The following is a 22,202-nucleotide window of genomic DNA, read 5'->3' as shown; positions in this document are numbered from 1 at the left end:
AGACTCTAGAGAAACCACATCCAACTTTTGTATACTCTAGGGCAGTGGTTCCCAACCTTTTTTTGCTTTTACCCCTTTGCAAAATTTTCAAATGCAAATTCCCCCCTCCTGGAAAAAGTCAAGTGTGAACCTATACTATATTGTATTCACTGAAGGGGCTACACAAAAAGGTAAATATATGTAAGTCAGCAGCATTTATATATATATTATGCATATATATATATATGTTAAATAACTGAATGTAGCATATATAGTAATAAATCACTTCAACATTATTGTTATTCCGGACACTCAACAGGTGGGGGGTGAGACTATGAATTTTAATGAGACGGCTGCAGCTGATGCCTCTGTGCAAGTTTACACAAATTAGGCTTTGTTTTTATAATGCACATCTCAAGTCGCTCTCAAGGTCCAGTCGATTTCTTTTCTCATTTTTAAGGTACAGCCCTGATGAAAATCCTACTTTGCATATGTAGGTACAGTTAAGAGGCATCAGAATCTTCATTGCCTTTTCAGCAAAGAGTGGAGAATAGTTTCTTGCTAAGAGTCAAAACTGGTCAATAGGCATTGATTTGAGATCATCTTTCAGTGCAGAAATGTTAACCAACTCAACAAACTCCTATTGTAGCTCCTCTGGAATTTCTTCAACAGTTAAAATGCATTTTGTGTGATGTTGAGCATCTTCTTTTTTTCTGAAGTTAGCTCAGGGAAGTAGGATCAAAATTATGTTATGAGATCAGACAAGTGTTCAGTAGTAGTTGCCACCAGACTACCAGGAGCAAGGTTTGTCTTCCAATAATTCAGTGAGTGTGGGAAAGGATATCATGTTCCCAGTGCAGGTTCGTGTATGCCACAGTACCAGCTTTGCTTTAAAAGCATCAGTACTGTCATGAAAGGCAAGGAAATGATTGCTCCATTGTAACTCCAAGTTTAACTTGTTTAGCGAAGCAAATGTATCAACCAGGTATGCAGTCTCAAATACATAGTTATCAGCTTTTATGGCTTCTAAAAGTTTATGCTGGCTTTTACTTTCAAGAAATTTCATAACCTAGGACGTAGCTCAAAGAGCCTGCCTAACATGTTTCCCTTGGACAACCACCTCTCTTCAGTATGAAATAACAAAGTTTTAAACACGACATCACATTCAGAACATAGTGCTGAGAACAATCTGGTCTTTAGTGCTGATGCTTTTGATGTAATTCACAGCTTTCAGTTCACAACCAAGTTTGATTTCAACGCTTGTGGAAGAGTTATTGATGCTAATGCTTCACAGAGAATGAAGCAATGCACTCCTTCTATATTAGGATTCTTCTGCTTGATCTGTTTTACAATGCCTGATCTACATCTGAACATGGCAGGTGTTCTATCAGTGCATACACTTATTAACTTCTCCCAACCTAACTTGGCCTTTCAAGGAAATTTTCAACTATTTTTAACACATATTTGGCTGAAGTTGTTCTAAGCAAGGGCTGACAAAACAGAAACTCCTCTTCAATGGATGTGTCATGCGCATATCTACCATACACCAATAGCTGAGAAAGACTGGCAACATCAGTTGACTCATCAAGTTGTATGGTCCAAAATGGGGATGCTTTAATCTTAGCAACTACTTTCTCTTCAATATTTGCTGCAATATCATCAACACTTAGCTTCACAGTGTTGTTGGATGGTGGGAGGTCTTGAAATTTTTGCCCAGCTGGTTTTCCAAGTACTATTGATGCGCAGTCTAACATACATGGCTTGATCAGGGTCTCTCCTATTGTATGTGGCTTTTTACACTGAACAATACGGTAGGAAACAGCGTATGAAACTTTAATAAATGCATTCCTATGAGCATAGAGATCTCCACTTGCATCAAGTTCACTTCTCTTTATTTGCTGCTTCTCATCTAGTGTGGGGTGAATTTTTTGCGAGTGTTGCTTCAACTGAAAGGGTTTCATAGGGTCGTTTGAGAAAGTTTTCAGGCATATCACACATTGCGGAAGCCGAAGACCGTTTTTCATAAAATACGAAAACCCATAATCCAAGTAACTCTCAGCGTAAGTTAGTTTTTTTGCCTTTGACATCTTGCACTAACTAATAGTTGTAAAAATAAAACGGCGACTGAAAAATATTATAAATGACCGCGTATCTGTTTGTAGAATAATAATCATCTGTGATTGTATTAATATTTTTATTTGATCTACTACTATTATAGATGCATGATTTTGTGACATACTTGCCAAAAAGCAAGTAATATATAGCATACTGTATATGTAATTATACTTGTACAAAGAATCTTACAGATTTTTTTCTTTTACATGTGATGCAATAGTTGATAAGTGAGTGTGTCCTTGTGTCAAATACATGTGCACTGTGACCAGCACAATTTCAAACTAAGCCTTAGTTTGACCTTAGTTACTAAGGTCATTAATTAAGGTCAAGCTGGCTTATTGGAATTTTTCCAAATTGTTGGCAAAGATTATTACCTTTACAGTACTTACATGCAGACTGTATTACAATGAATGTACAGTAAAAGGTACTTGGTCTACTACCCCAGCCAAAATATATATGTAATAGAAGAGGAATGAGAACAGAAACGCATCTAGGATTTTGTTAAGACTTGAAAGTGTGTTTGCGAAATGCGAAATTAAGAAAACTAAAATTCCCCCCTTTAAAATGCCTAATTCCCCCCTAGGGGGGAATTCCGCCCAGGTTGGGAACCACTGCCCTAGAGTATACACAAGTTGGCTGTGGTTTCCCTAGAGTATACACAAGTTGGATGTGGTTTCCCTAAAAATACTCATGACAACTTATTTAAACAGTCTGTACAAGCAGCTATAAAAATCTATTTCTACTGAATAACCGCAAAGAAATGTGCCTAGTGAGTTCCATGGCTCTATCGAAAATATGTTTTAGAGAGCTGGTTTAAACAAGAGTATTCTTAGGACTGGTTCACACGAGCCCTGAGTCTTCATAGAAACTTAGGACGACACCCTGTAACCAATTTCATTTATGAAATTTCGAAATAATTTATTCATGATAATACATGACGATCAAGGAACTCATTAGGAGAAAGGATCGATATGATTGGGTAGTTATATGCTTTTGTCGTCTCCTACTGGATGAAGCCTGATTTATGCTATCGATCAATTGTTCTCAGGAAAATAATCAAAGTTCAGGCTCACACAAAATATAGTTTGCATTATCATTGGCTAAATCGATGAGCCAGACAAAACAATGAGAGATTTGGTAACATATGACTGTTGAGACAGAACCAATGTTTCATCAGTGATCCATGCTCATGGTAAACTGGGTGTTAAACCGAGTAAAACGCTTGCTGAACTAGGCTTCTTAACCCTTTCACTGCCGAGCATGTACAAATTTGGGTATCTGCTAAGTGCCAGCCATTTTACCGAAAATTGCCGATATAGCTTCATGATATGTAAACAGTATCTTTTTTCAATTTCAATCTCTATTTAGAACAATTTTGTTACATATTTTAATTTGCTAACATGTTAGCCATCATTGCTATGCAAAAATTCAATGGATCTATACTTTGTGCGATGATAAAGCTGTGTGATACTATGATCGATGCGAAGCTAAAACGATCTTCCATGTTTCTTACTCTTACAAAATTATTACTTTTACCACTCTCAGAGACAGTACTGCTGCTTTAATTATCTGTATAATCACGATAATCTGAATCTGAAATGGCCATAATGTCATCAACATAACTAATTACCTGTTTTCTGACTCGCGCGCGGTAATTAATGAACTCACACAAAAAATGTTCGTTATTAAATTAGAAATTCTCTAACAAAAGTTTAAATTTGCTTCGTTATTCTAGGCTGATTTTATAGACAAACATTCGGACAACACTGTCATTTTCATAAAAGTCTTAAAGACCGTGGGTTATGATGTCAACGAATAATAAAATGAGGTAACTATGCAAATGCAGGGAAAGTCGCAATAATGCGTCTACGGCAGTCATCCCACGAAAACGCATTTATGCGTCTACGGCAGTGAAAGGGTTAAGGGCCAGAGAGCATGACCATTTAGTCTAAACGCAGTATATATTCAACAGAAGCACTCATTTTCGAGCTTGTCACACACAATAAATTTTACCTAGCTCTGGCCTGATCTGTCTGTGTAATGAGTCTATATTCAGATCAGCTTCCATAAAGATATCAGAAGAAAGAATAGTGAAGACTTCATTGAAATAGTTAAGGGACTTGAGAACTTCATAGACCCCCACCAGTTGTCTCTGCAAAAGACATATGTTTGTATCCACTACACATACATACTGTCATATATCTATGACAGCTCTATTAAGTGTAACATGCAAACTTCAACCTGGAATAACAGGAACACATGTTTTGATAGCTGTGGATACGCTGTATCAGGAGAGCCATAGGCTAGCATTCAGTACACCATAACTATGCCAAATATCTAAATGTTGGCTAAAGCAGTAATACAAACTTTTCGAAAGATGTAACATTTTGCGAAAGACTAGCATATTACTTGACCAGAATAAGTATTACCAGAAGCAAGAGAGCACAAACCTTGCCAGAAAGGTCACTGTTTCGCAAATGATGATGGTGGAGTCCGGTGATAAGATTGGCTATTAGTATGACCGCCTGACGTCGAACTAACGAGCATTCGGTGCTGTCGATCACCACGTTGGCAGCGTCATGAATCATATCAGTTACAGATGTAAATATCAAGTCCAAGTCCCGAGAGGCGTGTACTAGAGCCACGCTCACACCTAGAGCAGCAGCCCTCACCTGTCATAACACACTTACTGGTAATATGATTATGCAAGAGGGTACAACTACAACTTTTGACTAATAGAAATTAGAGCTTCGCGATATGGCGCTTGAATTAGATGGTGACGATTTTTATGTTAGACGATTTAAAAACTGCCACCATGTAAATAAATATTGCCAATCGTATAAATAATACGATCAAGTAATGGCAATGTATCTCACACCTGACGATTTGCAGTGTGTGATACTGGAACTAAAACGCAAGGGCCTTCTAGTCTTGTAATACACTCATTCCATGACCTTCCACCCACACGGGCATTCACAAAATAAATGTTTCTAATTATCAAGAACGCAAAAGAGTTTTATTTTATGTTTAAATATACAAATAAAATTAACAAAAATTACAAGTTGTTTTCTACATGATAATATTGCGATATATAGGAATCGTCTATTTGCGATATCGAATCATCTGGTGACTTTTAGAAATCATGAAGGTCTAACAAAAATTTTCAGCTTCAATAGAAGCAAGAATAAAATAATGCATGCATTCTACATAAGACTCACCCACCTCCTGATCTCGGTAGGTCCAAAGTGACCTTAACCACTCTAGCCTGGTCTCTCCCTCACTCCCTTCTATCCATGGAGTGAGCCAGCTGTCATTATCCCCTACTATCGCAGTTATCTCCTCGATGACATGTCTGAGGCACAGAGTAGCATTCCTGAGCACACCCTTGCCCATGTAGGAGAGGGAGTTGCCTTGTCGGCCGAGGTGAAAAGCTGACAGGACCTGAACATAGAGCGAGTGTATTGGTGTAACAGTGTATCAGTGTTAGTGGCAGTGCCAAGATAAAGCGATACAGTGACAGAGAAAGACAACTCTTAGAAAACAAGATGTGTGAAGAGAAAGAACAGGACAGAGTAGGATAGAGGATACAATGCAGAGCAACAGTATAAACAAACGGGTTTAAAAACTGGTTCTGAAGACCTTCCTAAAATGGCTTCAAAAGATTAAATGGTAAGATTATAAATGGCAGCAGTACCTCCCAACCTCTTTCTGTAATCGTGTACCTCATCAAACCAGACATGAGCAAAACACACCATCCATTACCAAAGAAAATCTTCAAGTAGTGGTAATTTTCTCTATGGCAGCGCATGCTAGTTTTCTTATCATCTTTGACAGTTACCAATAAAGTGGCAAAGCTCAGTCAAAGTGACTCACCTCAAAGAGGGCCTTGATCAGCTGAGCACAGAGTGACCTGCTGTCCAAGTCCGCGCAACCAATGCTCCAGCCTTTTCTGCATAAAAAATGTTTGATGTTAAAAGCCAAGAAATGTCAGAAACACCCACACAAAACTACAACTTAAGCACAGTAAACAGAGCCAGTAACTTCTAACCTTGATGTAAGACGCAATAATGTGAACACCGAACTCTCCAGAGAAGCTAAATTGTAAAAGTTTGAAGCATCGGCCATTGTGAGACGCTTGAGTACGGAACGTATAAGGGCCCCCCGTCGTGGTCTATCCACCACAGACTTTATATTGTTGATACCGACAGCTCCCAACAGGCCAAGTAAACTGTTTTGCATAGACCTAGAAACAAAGACAATCACAGAAATGCTGTCGCTATTACAAGCTTGATACTGAAAAACTGGTAGGAACAACAGTTCAATACCTGCAAAATTGCATAATTCAAATGAACAACATGAGTGGAATACATGTACAACGGGACTGAACAAGGAAATACAAAGAATGTCATTGAAACCTTTGTTTCAAGTTAAAAAAAGCAAAGGAAGATTTTAAGACTAGGACAAGAACCCAATGAGAGAAGCCTGCGAATAAAGGCTGAGAAAGTGATGAACTGTGATTGCTAAAACAACCAATTAATCTATTAGAAATATACACCAAAGTGTTAATATTAACATCAGACTAACCTCTTAAAAGGAGTATCGGTAGTTTCGCTGTAGGCTGAATCCTGTAGCAAAAATAGAAGAACGCTGTCCTTGTCAGAGTTGATGCCAGCATAAAGCTGATTGAGAAGGTTGTTGGTCGCTGCCGGCATGTCAAGGTTAACGAGTGCCACGAAATACGAGAGGATGCGTGTGAGCAGCTCCTTATCTGTTGGTGCAACTGGCTCAACACTCAAAAACCTAAAATAACATTCAACATTCTAAATCTCGTCTATAATCTTTACTATAATAGGAGCCGTGTCTGTCCATAGCCACAGTGAGAGGTTGAGATAAAATATTGCTATAAATAGGATTCGAACTCGCAATATTCAGATTAGTAGACCAGCACTATAACACCTGCTACAATCAAACACTTTCAATTAGTAGACCAGCACTATAACACCTGCACCAATCAAACCCTTCCTGGTGTTTCAGAATAATTGTGCAAATTTTTATTCTTTCTGCTTTATCGGCAGGCCTGATGAACTCTCATGACTGCCAGGGTACTATTATTCAATAGTGTGAGCCTGGGTGCCGGAGTAATTACCTTGGAGTTGTCCCTCTGTAGCCACTGTCCTAGATGACTACGTATAGCGGAGTGCGAGATACCACATAAAAGCAAGCATGATAGCTAATATGAATGAAGAGAATCAAAAATTAACACTTAATTTATTAAAAATTAATACAACATAAGCTACCACCATGCCCAGGAACTGAGCCTAAGCTAAGCCCGGGAACTGCAATAATTTTATAGAAGAAATTGTGACCTGTTCAACCACTTCCCAGCTAAGCTTGGCGGACTAGAGTAAAATTTAATTATGCAATGCAGAGTTGCCCTATCATTTTATGCTAAAAATTAAAATTGAAAAAAAAGACATTTATTAAACATAGTTTTTTGTTTTAAAAGTTAACAATCTATTTGAGAACTGACCAAAAAATTGCTATTTGGACTGCAAAAGTGTTTAGTGATTAGACAGCAAATTTTCATATTTGGCGACAATGAGCTATTGGCAGCACCTACAGTGTAAGAACAGAATAATTGTTGCAGGACAGATAACTAAGAATATTAATATTATTCTTAGATTTATCTGCTCAAAAAAAAGCTTGGACAGCAGCGCAGCCTACAATATCAACAAGCAGCCTACAATATCAACAAGCAGTCTACAATATCAACAAACAGTCTACAATATCAACAAGCAGTCTAGAATATCGACAAGCAGTCTAGAATATCGACAAGCAGTCTACAATATCAACAAACAGTCTACAATATCAACAAGCAGTCTACAATATCGACAAGCAGTCTAGAATATCGACAAGCAGTCTACAATATCAACAAACAGTCTACAATATCAACAAGCAGTCTACAATATCGACAAGCAGTCTAGAATATCGACAAGCAGTCTACAATATCAACAAGCAGTCTACAATATCGACAAGCAGTCTAGAATATCGACAAGCAGTCTACAATATCAACAAGCAGTCTACAATATCAACAAGCAGTCTACAATATCAACAAGCAGTCTACAATATCGACAAGCAGTCTAGAATATCGACAAGCAGTCTACAATATCAACAAGCAGTCTACAATATCGACAAGCAGTCTAGAATATCGACAAGCAGTCTACAATATCAACAAGCAGTCTACAATATCAACAAGCAGTCTACAATATCAACAAGTTATTATACTCATAGACTAGAGTTATACAAGGTAATGTGCAAGGATACATGATGCTAACTCATTAACTTCTCACTGGTCAATTAAAACAACCAGACATTCCATATCATATTATCACACAAGAAGTATTACGAAGTGTCACAGAAGTATTATGAAACTAATATACAACGCGTTTATTACCTAAAAAATTAGTTACTGTCTTGAGTCCTGGGAAAATGCTCCATTTTGTCATTTAAAATATTTTATTTATTTATTTCGATATTATAACTATGTCTTTATTTTTGCTTAATGTTATATTTCTACTAATTGATGAAATAATACACACACGCACGCACGCACACACCAAAAGATTAGAACAGAGGCTACCTATGAAAGTATGTAGTCCAGCTGATGGTAGAGACGGTTCTGTAGTCTGAGTCCATGGCACAAACTAGAGAGTAGGCCGAGAGGTTGCCCAACTCCTCGCTGACTATGCCATGACTCGTGGCATTGGTTATCTTTTCCAAAGACCTGAAGACTGAGTAGAGAGTGTTAGAATCTTTAAGTGATCGGACATCCGCTGGGCTGAGAGTCAGTCGATCAGATCTTTGAACAAACGAGACACAAAATAGATTGGACATTCTTTCTAACCAAAAACGACTAACTACCAAATAACAAGCAAAGAGAAGAGAAACTAAATTATGAGATAGTCTGCCCGCTACTCACCCTGAGTGTGCAGAACCTTTATCAATGCTGTCTAGAAGATACTCAACTTTCCCATGCCACGAAACATTCCAGAATATTCTAATCATTTGCTGAGGAAGAACATGTGTAAGTGGGTCAACAGCTGGCGGAGTGTCAAGTCTGTGAGAGCTGATATCGCAGTATGAAGTTGTCCTGAGAGGGAGCTTGTATCTGTTAAACAATCAGATGAAATTATCAACTTTGAGAATTATTTGATGCGTGGAGCTTAAGGCCTGGTTCCCATATCAATTGCGAGACTCTGGCAGTAATATTGCGCAGCAAAACGCTTGCGACGCTAGGCGGCTTATGTTCCCATAAAGCTGCATCGCTAAGAATGACATAAACATGTTCGCTCGCCATGCCGTTTCGATAATGCTGACTTTTACCTCTCCAGTGCATTTCGGGAAGGTTTTGCCTGCGGCTCTTCACGAAATTTGAACAGCGCCAAACTCTTGCGTTGCCGCCGGCAACTACCGGCGGTACCCGGCGAGTAGTTTCCCATTTAACCGCTAATAGCCTGCTGTCGCATATGCGACAGCACCCATATGCTGTCGCATATTGCGACGTATATGGGAACCAGGCTTTAGGCTTATTTGAGTAGATCTAAGCACGGACTGGAAATATCAACATAGGTCTTAAGAAAATGTTTTTAGATGAATATAGTTATCATAAATCGAATGGTGGCAGCGCACAATGATGTCAACCAACTATTGTACAAACATTGGTTCTGAAATTTTGACTGAACAAGGAGTCCAGTGGCAAGAGAACCTCAATGACTGGAGACATGGCCTGTTATAGAGAACAGTTTTAAGGTTGGATGTCCATTTTGTAACCACCAGTAGCCTTTATTGAGAATTGAACTTCAACCTGTTGGTTACAAGTCAGATGCTCTAGACCACCAGGTCACGGCTGCTCAAACAAGAGAAGAAATGAGAAAAGGGTTTGGATATCATCTGCGGTGAAATCCTGAAAAGCCATTTTCAAAAGCTTCTCGATCCTCCGCTCAACCCTTTGTAATGGTGGCTGGTTCACACTACACATATCGCTGTATGACGGCGGTTTCCTTTCCCTGTTCATCATCGATTATGTGAACCGCAAACTGATGGCATCGACGAAACAACGCGGATAAGAAAAGTCCAGAAAGTTTGCAGCGGTCAAACCAATCTGATATTTCGTCGACCATCGACAACTACCTTTTTAATGTGATCCAATTCGGCGATAGTAATTCGCAGTCGCGGATAGCACGATCTATTTATTTTCGTTTTTGCTGATAGTTGCTGTGAGACTAGAACTTGATTTAAGCGCTCGAAAACAAAGAGGTTTCTTCGCAAAAATTTAAAAAACTACGTCACGGAGTATTTGCTGATGCAAACGCGGATGGGTTTGTGATAGTGAGAACATTGTTATCATCGACGATCACCGAAGTATTGTAGCATCAACGCCGCGATATGGCGATTTAATGTGAACCAGCCTTAAGGAGTACATGCAACATAGTGTTACAACACAGCGATGCAATACAGCGATTCAACACAGCGATGCAACACCAGGTCGACTGATGTGCAAGAGCAAAGTAATAGATATACCTATATAGAATATATAAATTTCTAAAAAAGCCAACATTCTAGCATGCACAAAGCACCTGCTGCTATCTCTCGCCACTACTTAAATATACCACACCTGATACAGCATGTGCGAGGAAGTGACAGAGTGGAGCTCGCTGACTTTGGACTAATTTCATCAAAGATTATATAGGTCAAACACTGTGCTGCTTCAACACTGACTCTGGTAGAATTAGGATAAAGCCAACAACCTGCAACAGATGACAGTAAGAATAGTGAGTAATCACAGAAAGCCTTAGTATCAACTCGGTTAGTTTGTTGCCCAGTTATCACTCTCTCAACATTCTTCAGTTTGTGTGTCCTTACTCACATATAGGTTTCACAACATTGTATTGTCATTTCATCTACACGGGCACGTTGTCCATTTGACAACATTATACATTTTGTAGCGTTAAATAACAACAAATAAAAAAAATACAAATAAACTGCCCAATGTGTTGTAACCGTAAAAAGCAGTAGCAAAATTTAATCATCTTAAAGACATTTTATTCAGTTGAATGTATTAACTTTGAAAAAATAAATTAAGTTTAAACAAATTAAATCTAATGCGTAACACATATTTTATTAGATTCATCAACTATATTTACAAAAATAAACTTTATACATATATTTCCTATACTCCCTAGTTACTATAATATACAATACGACAAAGCTCTAATATTTGTTGAAAGGCAACAATGCGTATGATGCTTTAGAGGCAATGCCAAAGCAATGCGAACAAAACTTACATCTGACAAGTGTAAGCAGGTGATTAACTTCAGCTGCCAAGGTCAACCGAAGGTTGCTATTGTATTGCAGCAAGGAGGCTAAAATAGAAATAGCAAGCTGCGCTTCCTCTTCTTTCTCAGCTGACTAAAAGATACAAACAAAGAAATGACACAACTAAACAGGTAAGTGCATGTCTCACACTGGCCAATCTCATTCTTTCACTCAACGTGTGAAACCATAGCAGGTGCCATCCTACCAGTAAACTTTTTCAGGTGGAGCCAGCAGGATTAACATGTAAAAGCAGTGCTATTGCTAATATTTCTTCCGCTGACTGCAGTACACTATACCTTTCCATTAAATCTTGTGGTACGGCCATGCAAAAATTTGCCGGAATGTCAAATTTACAAATTAATCACAGAATCATTATACAGAGAAACTTTATAGCATAGTAAACACTATGCAAAAAAAAAACAAATACAATTTAAGATATCTTAGATGAAAAGATTGTTCCACAGGATCGTTCTCTAGCTAGTTGGGAAATAGAGAGTAACACGAGACCTACCTTCTCAGGAGCTATGCTACTAGCTAGCGTATCAAGTGTTATGCGCAGACCATCTCTTTCCAAGTAGTACTTGTGAGTGTGTGGGTCTGTAATGATCAAGAGATAAGCATGGACAGGAGGAAGCTTAGCACAACCTCTCTCATCAAATCATTCAGTTGCATCAGCAGGCTAACCAATAACTTGTTTACCGAAAATTCAAACCCAACTTATGTTTAGTGAACAGCTACAGAAAGACTGTGTTATGTGAAGAGTTGTCTCCCCATTTTTCAATAATAAGTACAAGCAAAGGGGAAACAACTCATAACTTTCAAGCTATATTCAGTAATTGCTTGTGATTTACATGTACAATTTCAAGACATGCGTGTGGACGTCCAGAAAACAGGTTATAATTGTTTTTAACAAAAAGAACCAGATAGTAAAGAATGTTTAAAATGAAGTCAACATTGCGAGTTATCATCCCAAATCCTATATATAGTATCTACAGGCAAACATCACAGTACTAATGCTCTTTATGTTTCAATGTAGCTTTTCAGTCCCATAGCCTGCCCCAGACATGTTAACTAAATCTCAAACAAGAAGGGAAGCATGGTGGTTGAATCAATAAGTAAAATCACTTTCTGTATTCCTACTACTAAATCCCTACAGCCTTCACACATCCACATCTGGAATAAAAAGGACAAGCTAGTAACATTTTTAATTCTTTGTGATTTGATGAAATAAAAAATATTTTTAGATTCATAGAAGAAAATCCTAGAAGTCAATGGTTGATAGTGACGAGTTATAAAAAGAATCACAAAGTTGGTTCTCTGATACCCTACTGATCTACCCTGTTACTGTATATATTACTGTATCTAAAATGACAAATCCCAACATCATCAACAAAATCTGTAGAATGACAACTCCAAATATAATCAACATACTCTGTAAAATGACTGCAAGTTGACTCAGAGAGGTCTGCCGTACAGCCGGCTCTACCTCCTCTGCCAAGTAAACCCGCAGCACTCGAGTGACGCTATCCTCACTGAGCACAGCTCTTTGATTAGACTCAGCCATGTGCTCCCTGACCAGAGGCTCCATATTTGTGATATGGTTCTCGTAGCTTCGAGTCTCAGTCAAAGGATAAAGGAGGTGTGACAAATAGAAGCTGTTTAACTCTGTCATAAGAACCTGCGTGGACACAATAGCTAATGAAGTGGACAAATAAGAAGTCAACATTGTTTAAAATTAAAGGAATCACAACTCTAACGATCCAATGTGAAAAATCAAGAAATAAGGGTCTCCAGCACATCATGGTGTGTCGGAGACTCGGTCAGTCAACAAATAAAAACGAATCCGTGTGTCTAGGAATAGTCAATCAACATAATATAGCTCTATGACTAAGATGAGCCAAAGAACTGGGACTCAGTCTATAAAACCACATCACTTGGAAGCGTTGACAAACTCCCACTGATTAAAGAAGCAAGGATGACATGATATGGTGAATATTAAAATAATTTGTAACTTTGATACCAGCTTTAATTCATGGAATATATGGAAGCTCTATATTGTGTTTTTCGCGCTAAAACTGTCATGCATTCAGTTATTGGGTATGTTTTAACTGTACGTTGATAAACAATTCTTGCATTGGTCTATGCACCATCGCGTAACTAAATATCTAAATAAATAAACTAAATAAATAAAAACTTTGTAGATTTATAGCGTGGCCTACGAGCAACATGCAGAAGAGAAAAATAAGCTGGACCCCTATTGACTAAATTCCCAATGAGTAACTATGTTGTATATGAGAATTTTAGTTTACCAAAAAAGGGGTCCAGATTATTTCACACACCCCTGTATAGAACATACAGATCATGCGCATCTAAGCTCACTCCATGTACACACTATTCCTGATGCCACATTGCTAAACCAACCTTTACAGCCTGTATCCTAGCCTCTCTGTTGCTAGTGAAGAGAACTCTCATGGCACCCTTTACGCAGTGTACTCGACTTATTGCTGGGTCAAAGTGTGTGTCTGTGAGGGCTAGCAGGCACTTACCAAGTGTTGTGTCAACACTCGCATAACTCTATAATAACCAGAAAAAGATGGAAGCAGAAATAATTCGTCAAATATCAGACACCCCACCAATATCGTGAATTGATTCAGATGTCTCAGTTCAATTTCCTCAACATTTTGCGCACCATAAGGTCCACGTAAAGCGGAGTCAAACTTTTTTAAACTCGACTGTGCACCCTTTAATACGGTGTGCCTTGTGTGTGGACTGAGTTCTAAATTCTTTTGTGTGCTTTTGGTAAGTGAAATACATTCACCGCTCCGCAGACCATTTCCTGATAAAACAACGAAAACTCCATATAAATATACAGAGGTGTGCTGCTAATTGCTATTTACATGGTTAGGATACCCCAAAAACAGCATGTAGTGAAGTTATGCAGATTGTGGTTGAATGGGCTCTGGTAAAACTACCATCTATTGTCAGAGCTTTTAAGAAAGCCGGCATCAATGTTAAAACACAACCGGCTGGCGAGTCTGGCTCAGTCAATGAGGAGGACAAACCTAGAATGTTGGAAGAGTGAATATTTTATTTAATAATGTTACTAAATTCACTGTTTTGCCTTTGTTGTTGTTTTTTACATTTTAAAATCGTTTTTTAGAATAATATGGTACATTCTAAATATTGGTTAGGTACAGAAATAGGCCATGGAATTGAGACTGCATCCTACGATACAGTACACCACCTATGGTGCAAAAATATGACACCTAAAATGCCAGCTGGTTGTCTTGAAGCTCAAACAAAATGATTATAGCTCAGAACTAGAAATCTACTAACAAATTCCTTCCTGCTGCTCATGTTAGGTTCCTCTTTACTGCTACCTTGGAATAATTTGAGAATGTTACTAGCGTCTAACCCAGCACCTACCATGAGATGTTAGGTTCTTAATTACTGCTACCTTGGAATAACTTGAGAATGTTACTAGCGTCAAACCCAGCACCTACCGTGAGATGTTAGGTTCCTAATTACTGCTACCTCGGAATAACTTGAGAATGTTACTAGCGTCTAACCCAGCACCTACCGTGAGATGTTAGGTTCCTAATTACTGCTACCTTGGAATAACTTGAGAATGTTACTAGCGTCTAACCCAGCACCTACCATGAGCGCAAGTGTTTGCACTTACTCTATCGGCCATATTGTATAGAAAATTATTAAGTAAATGTCTATGAAATACATGTATATGCACGGTTCAAGATATATGTTCCAAATACTGCTTGATGTGTTTCTGTGCCTACAACTATGGTTTGTATAGCCAAAGGTATATGTTCTTGAAACTGCATGATACATTTCTGTAAAAAACTGCTATCTGTACCATATCAACTAAACATTTAGCACAGTATGTCCTAGTGTTGGGCCGGTATTGGGTTATCCGCTCTTACCGATACCGAGGGATTCTCGGTATCCGAGGAAACCAATCATTTTCGGTGTCAGCTAGGTATCCGCGGCCGGTTTGATATGCTCGGTATTTATCCGTAAAAGCCTACCGGTAAATGATTCGGATATCCGGAGAGATTTTTAAAACGCTTCGTGACGAACATGCTAATCTCAGCACGCATTGGCGAATAAATTCAACGAAAATTTCCACGCTTACTGTATCTACTATTATATTACATTACATTGATAATGCCACCAGCCTTGAAGGTTTGGGAGTTCTACACAGATGGGAGGACGTATAAAAACTCTAACGGGACTAGACTCTAATTGGGCTGCGTATAATTATGTGATTATATTACCTGATTACAATATGTCATAGTAAGATTTTTTAAAACTGTTTCAGTATATTTAACAAAGAGAGCCCTTTGCCATTATCTATCTGTTCTTTATTATTCATAACGTTTGTATCAATGACTATATTTTTAATAGAATAAACAATAAAAACATCTATCATGAAAATTATATTTCCATCTTTCTTTTCTGGCTTTCTAAAACAAGGAGTCTCTTTGCCGTAACATTATACTGCTGACTAAAGAATGTTTTTTTGCACAGGCTACTTTTTGCACAACGATAAAAATTGTTCGAGACAGTTATGATTTAAAGTTTAAACCATTTAAAGACACACTGATAACCACATACCGAACAATAGTACCGACAATACTGAACTTTCTTAGTTGGCAAAGGATACCGAAGATGGTAAATACCGAGGATACTGATACCGGGAAAACCGATAAAAATGTGCAAGGATATCCGATCCGGCACTAAAATAGATACCGGCCCAACACTAGTCTGTCCTCAGAAGAGATTTTTAGTAGACCAAACTGTAAAAACATTAATCATAAAACTGAAACTGCATCTTGCAACAGAAAAATTTGCAAAGGCTTGAATACTAGGGGTCATCTAGTTAACTGTAGGGTTATCTAATAAACTGTAGAGTTATCTAATAAACTGTAAGGGTTATCTAATAAACTGTAGGAGTCATCTAATAAACTGTAGGAGTCATCTAATAAACTGTAGGAGTCATCTAATAAATTGTAGGAGTCATCTAGAAAACTGTAGGAGTCATCTAGAAAACTGTAGGAGCCATCTAGGAAACTGTAGGGGCCATCTAATAAACTGTAGGGGTTATCTAATAAACTGTAGGGTTATCTAATAAACTGTAGGGTTATCTAATAAACTGTAGGGGTTATCTAATAAACTGTAGAAGTCATCTAATAAACTGTAGGAGTCATCTAATAAACTGTAGGGTTATCTAATAAACTGTAGGGATTATCTAATAAACTGTAGGAGTCATCTAATAAACTGTAAGGGTTATCTAATAAACTGTAGGGGTCATCTAGTAAACTGTAGGAGTCATCTAATAAACTGTTGAGTTATCAAATAAACTGTAGGGTTATCTAATAAACTGTAGGGTTGTCTAATAAACTGTAGGGTTATCTAATAAACTGTAGGGTTATCTAATAAACAGTAGGGTTATCTAGTAAACTCAAATGGACACCGAGTAGAGTTGAAAGATCTGCACTCACCTGAATAACAGGCAGTATGGGTAAAAGGGCCATGCAGATGTTCTTCCAGAGTGACTTGGAAACTAGCATTCTGCTTTGGATCAAATAATTGAATATGTCCTGGCTGCCTGACATCACCTACACGTAAATAGATTGGCTAGCATTACTTTCAAATAGGTCAAGAGATGTTATAGCGCACAAAGAATAGAACGTGAAAGTTATGTTAAAACAAAGAAACAAGCCCCACCTCAGCAACTTCAGAAGACAGACCAAAACAGGCAACCTCCCATAACAGGCTGTGGTGGCTGAGAAACCTGATGCCTTCAGCTTTATGCTGGGCAGGTGATTCAAAGGATAGACAACTCTGAAAAAAATTATCAGACCTGAGTGTGAATGAGTGATCAGCGACAAGTGAAACAAAAACTAACCCATGAAACAGTTTACGTTTACAAGTAATTTTAAAGGGAGACAACTCCACATACTTTCGACCAATGCGATACTTTTTTTCCATACTTTACATAACATTGACATGTTTCAATTCTCAAGTAGCAGATATCCACATGGTAATAACTTTATCTTGTACTGAACAAAAGATGCACTCAATAACTGTATTGATAAGTCTTTTAATATTTTGTCAAAAGGGGTCAAATGTATACATAAGCTTGGTAGTTTCAAGAATTCCGTGTATAAAATTTTGCTTTTTCATTTATGACCCTATAATGCAATACTTTTCTTTTTATTTATTTATGTTTTGTGGCATCATTAACAAAACAAGTTTTTTTATAAAAATATTATGAACTGCCAACAAAAGTGTGTATATATTATATATATATATTATATACATGTATTTATATCATATTATAAATATATAATATATTTATATTTATATTATAACATTTATATTATAATATAAATATATAAATACATGTACAGTGCACCCTCGAGATACGATTACCCTAATATACGATTTTTTCACCTTACGAAGTCAAACATTGTGATATCTTCATCTCGCTATACGAATTTTATTTCACCATACAAATTTGAGAAAAGTTTTGCCCGAGTTAAAATTTGGCCGTCGGTGTGCTCATAGCACATGGCGAAATAAAAAAGACACCGAAATATAGTTTGCCGAAAACATTCTTAGAACGTTTAGAAGAGACACGATGATCGACTTCTCTCATGTCCGCGTGGAAAATTTCGTGTAAAATACACAAGCGAGAGCAAATATTCATTTGTAACGTTATTATAGCTTTTGCTATAAACTTTCAAGTCAGCATACGTATATAACTACAACTATCTACATTTAATTCGTTATCTATGGAATCTGAGACCGATACAAACGTTACAAAACGAAGGAAAAATGATTTCTATGTCAACAAAGTTGGATGTCATAAATAAGAAGAAGGGACCCGTATTATTAACATTGTCAAGGAATATGATCGCAACCAATCAGCATTTGCAATTATTATTAAAACAAAAACTCCATTAAGTAAAGCAAGCACAAGAAAGAGCTTCCAACTGAAGATTTGAATGAGCTAGGTCATGCACGCGATCAGCATTCAAAAGGAGCAACCATTTAGTAAAGGCGAAGATGTAGAAGATACAGAAAATCCCACATTCGCAGAAATATTTCAAGTGTTTAATTTACTGATGTGGACTGGTACATTAAACAATGCGTGTATAATATATATTATTTATCTCTTGTGTGGCATGTGTTTCATATTTTATTCATTTTGTTTCCGTTTGATTTTATGTTATATTTTCTTGTTTAACCATGTCTTTGCATGTGGGCTTGTTATCTTCTATGTGAATACAATTCATCGTATGTATGTATGTATGTATGTATGTATGTATGTATGTATGTATGTATGTATGTATGTATGTATGTATGTATGTATGTATGTAACTCATATAACTAGCTACTCAAGATAGTTGACGCAGCCACATTACTTTCTGAAACTTGCTAAAGCCCTGTCCCCCCATAGGGTATAAATACTTACAAACTTTGTATGTATGGTTACATTGATTATTGTGCACATTTCATACAAGACAAACTACTGTACCACATTCTCTGGATCCTTTTACAAGCGCTAGCAATTTTCTGCATTGAACCATCAATTTTTTCGTAGAAAAAGTGGACAGGAATGGACAACTTCTTTTAGCCTGCTAACAAATTCCAATTCATTACGTTTCAAATTTATTTTCAAGTGTACAGCACCATAATTAGCATTGATACGTTTTGCCTCCTCTATGCTTGACCCGCTACATGTACCAGCTAAAGCCACGTTACTCCAAAGGTATGTACGTCCAGTATAGAAAATATAATTTTATTTTTCATTTCGGTAGCCATTAAATGGTCAAGTGTGCGATAGGCCACTTTCTATAACTGCATCGCTCGGCCTTATTGATTTAGGTTGAAAAAGGTTTCAACCAGATAGGCTAAAGTTTATAGTGAAAGTGAAGATAGGAACTGCTGAAAGATAAAATTTCGTGATAAAAAGTTGAAATTCAGTAAAATAGTTAAAAATACATACTATAACTTAGTTTTAAGTGTAGGCTTAGCAAGCTAAACTTACTTGAAGTGAATTCAAAGTTTATGTTATGCGTACCTTTTGATGGCAAGAACTCCTTACCGTACGTACTACATTTGGTACACGCATTATAATTTTGCGTTTTATTGCAGATCATAACCATTAAAATACACTAAATACAATACAGTTAGTGTAGGTAACTATAATTACTAAAGTTAACATACTATTTTGTTGCTAATTCTCCATATGTACACATTTTTATAAAACAAAATTGACGATTTTCACCAGAGGGTGTTTGCATTGTATAATTACAATGGTCTCTATACCCCGATATACGCTTTTTTCACCATACGATGCCAACCCTGGAACGAATTAACATCGTATCTCGAGGGTGTACTGTATAAATATATTAATATATATTATATTTATATAAATATACGCAAACATACCAAGATTCATCTTCTTGGTTACACTTAACACCAAATCACATGATTAAAACATCGAGCCAATTTCTAGCATTTCGGTACAGCTTTTCATTTTATTATAACAGCGCCTGAGGAGTGCACTGCACGAAACAGATTTGCAGCGCTTTTTCTGAAAATTTACTTTACTCCTAATATTTTTTCCTATTATATATATTTATCTGCTGAACTAAATGGGTCACTATTAAAAGAAAACGCTGACAAGTTTAGTTTATGTCACAGAGACACCTGCACACACCTGTCAAGCTAATCAGCTTCTATAAGATTTCGAGTAAAGCATTTACAAGGTTTGTAAAATTGCCTAAGATTTAAAAATGAAAAAAGTTTAGCAAATAGGAGTGGTAGCCTACCTTGAGCACAGACACAAGAGAAACGTAGGCCTCTTTCCTAATGCTAGCAAGAGGATGTGCCATATACTTAAGGAGTGTATTAATCATGTACTCCCTGACTGCCTCCTCCATGCTCTCCACTAGAGGATAGCTGAAACACGTCAAGGCAATCTACTGTATGAGCGAGAATACACCGTAGCCAAACGACCCCATTGATACTCCTTGACAGCACTCAGACTAATATGAGTAAAACAGATATGTACAGGTAATCCTTATTTAACAACGACTCATAGTTACAATGTCATGTTAAAAATTGAGCCAATCGTCAAAAATATGCTCAAAGAAGCTAAATGAAAATAAAACGAAAATGTATTTTTAAATCCATTAAGATAACCACGAATGTATAGATATTACAAATGTGTGCCAGCCATGACAATATTTTTATACGCGAATGGTATGTGTTAGTCTAATATTGGCTATAATTAAAGCACTATAAAAAGATCTATGGTACACACAAATGCTTAATGAAAAAAGAAAAGCTAAAAATTAAACATAAAGAACAGGTAAAATATGTTACATATACTACAATGTACTCTACGATAACCTAACATTTGTTTACATGCTCGTGCACACATAAAAACTTAATAAAAGAGAAAAAGTTAAAATTTAATGTACTAGTTAAAACTTTTCCCTTTTTAAAAAAGCTGATTGGAAGCAGAGAAAGAACAAAGGTGAAGAGGTCTAGTATGAATAGTCTATACGTATGCGATGGAGGCTCAAAGGGATCATTTAAAAGTTGACTCGCAACAAAATCCACATTACAGTTATTTGGTATCATAAGATTCCCCATGTCTTACTCTGTTGTGTTGTAGGTGCAACATATGTGGAAATGTGATTACAAGCTCTTAAAAGCTCAAAAACGAACAGTTAATCGCAGCCACATGAGACCGCCGTAGTTTGGATTCGCTTACCAAAACGGCTCAAATGGGACGTAGTTGTTACAGGATGATTTCTGTTTACACTTTCATGCAACCTCATTGGTCGAAATATTTTCACAAATATACTTCACGCATTCAATAAAACCATGTCTATTGTTCTTACGCGTCTGTTTTATCGTCATTGTAATGCTGTCACTTTTAGCACTGATATCTTATAACTTACCATAAAAAATCGTTAAACTTTTTAACCTTAGCTCGAAGGAGTACATATCATTGTCTGATAATCATGACAAGCCTGTTGGTCACCTATGATAATCGAAAAGTGCTGCAAAAATTATTTGCGAAGTATTGGGTCACGTGATCAGATTACGGCTTGACGATTGAATAATGCCGAAACAAAACTGTAAAGTAGCGAACATCTATATTTGATACTGGGTCTTTGGTGAAACCCGAAGTGTTTGTCATAAACTAGTGCTACGATAAGTTTTATATTGAGCTTTTTATTGGCCTTTGAGAGCCAATCACGTGACAAGACGATAACCAAACTGTAATGACTACGTCAGAGAAATAAACAGATTCCAATCTACGGAGGCTTTTCGTTTTTGAGCTTTTAAGAGCTTGTAATCCCATTTCCACGTATTTGGCACCTACAACACAACAGAGTAAGACATGGTGAATCTTTTGATACCAAATAACTGTAATGTGAATTTTGTTGCAAGTCAACCTTTAATGACGGGATCCTCAGAACGTAGCCCCGCTGCTATGCAAGGAGAAACATAGTTGGAGATTTCTTGATACATTTTTATCTAAGCATGATTCTAGTAACTCGGGTAAACCAGGCAGTGATTTACTATTGCTGCTCACCTAGAGGAGCAGAGCTTGACATAACCAGATATGATCTCGAGGTTCATGTGGTGAGGTATGCTGTAGATAGCCTTCTCAGCCTGACTTATCT

The 22,202-nt window shown here is 37.2% G+C and overlaps 1 protein-coding gene across 1 annotated transcript in view; it reads right to left on the bottom strand.

Moving 5' to 3' along the window:
* The window catches only part of LOC137405912 (rotatin-like), a 42,444-nt gene extending 20,242 nt beyond the window's left edge, over positions 1-22,202 (bottom strand). Inside the window, exons 1-17 of the mRNA XM_068092376.1 lie at positions 22,112-22,202; positions 20,331-20,460; positions 17,215-17,331; positions 16,989-17,105; positions 13,891-14,043; positions 12,901-13,147; positions 11,972-12,066; positions 11,439-11,553; positions 10,769-10,901; positions 9,074-9,262; positions 8,735-8,953; positions 6,679-6,894; positions 6,143-6,337; positions 5,968-6,043; positions 5,317-5,535; positions 4,545-4,766; positions 4,108-4,246 (exon numbers count right to left, since the gene is read on the bottom strand). Of these exons, the coding sequence (XP_067948477.1) occupies positions 4,108-4,246; positions 4,545-4,766; positions 5,317-5,535; positions 5,968-6,043; positions 6,143-6,337; positions 6,679-6,894; positions 8,735-8,953; positions 9,074-9,262; positions 10,769-10,901; positions 11,439-11,553; positions 11,972-12,066; positions 12,901-13,147; positions 13,891-14,043; positions 16,989-17,105; positions 17,215-17,331; positions 20,331-20,460; positions 22,112-22,158 (2,629 nt within the window). The 5' untranslated portion in view covers positions 22,159-22,202. The remainder of the gene's footprint in view (positions 1-4,107; positions 4,247-4,544; positions 4,767-5,316; positions 5,536-5,967; positions 6,044-6,142; positions 6,338-6,678; positions 6,895-8,734; positions 8,954-9,073; positions 9,263-10,768; positions 10,902-11,438; positions 11,554-11,971; positions 12,067-12,900; positions 13,148-13,890; positions 14,044-16,988; positions 17,106-17,214; positions 17,332-20,330; positions 20,461-22,111) is intronic.

Source organism: Watersipora subatra, chromosome 10 (genome assembly GCF_963576615.1).
Source record: "Watersipora subatra chromosome 10, tzWatSuba1.1, whole genome shotgun sequence".
Taxonomy (NCBI): domain Eukaryota; kingdom Metazoa; phylum Bryozoa; class Gymnolaemata; order Cheilostomatida; family Watersiporidae; genus Watersipora; species Watersipora subatra.
The sequence above is the reverse complement of the archived record's forward strand: the minus strand, read 5'-3'. Positions and strand labels throughout refer to the sequence as shown.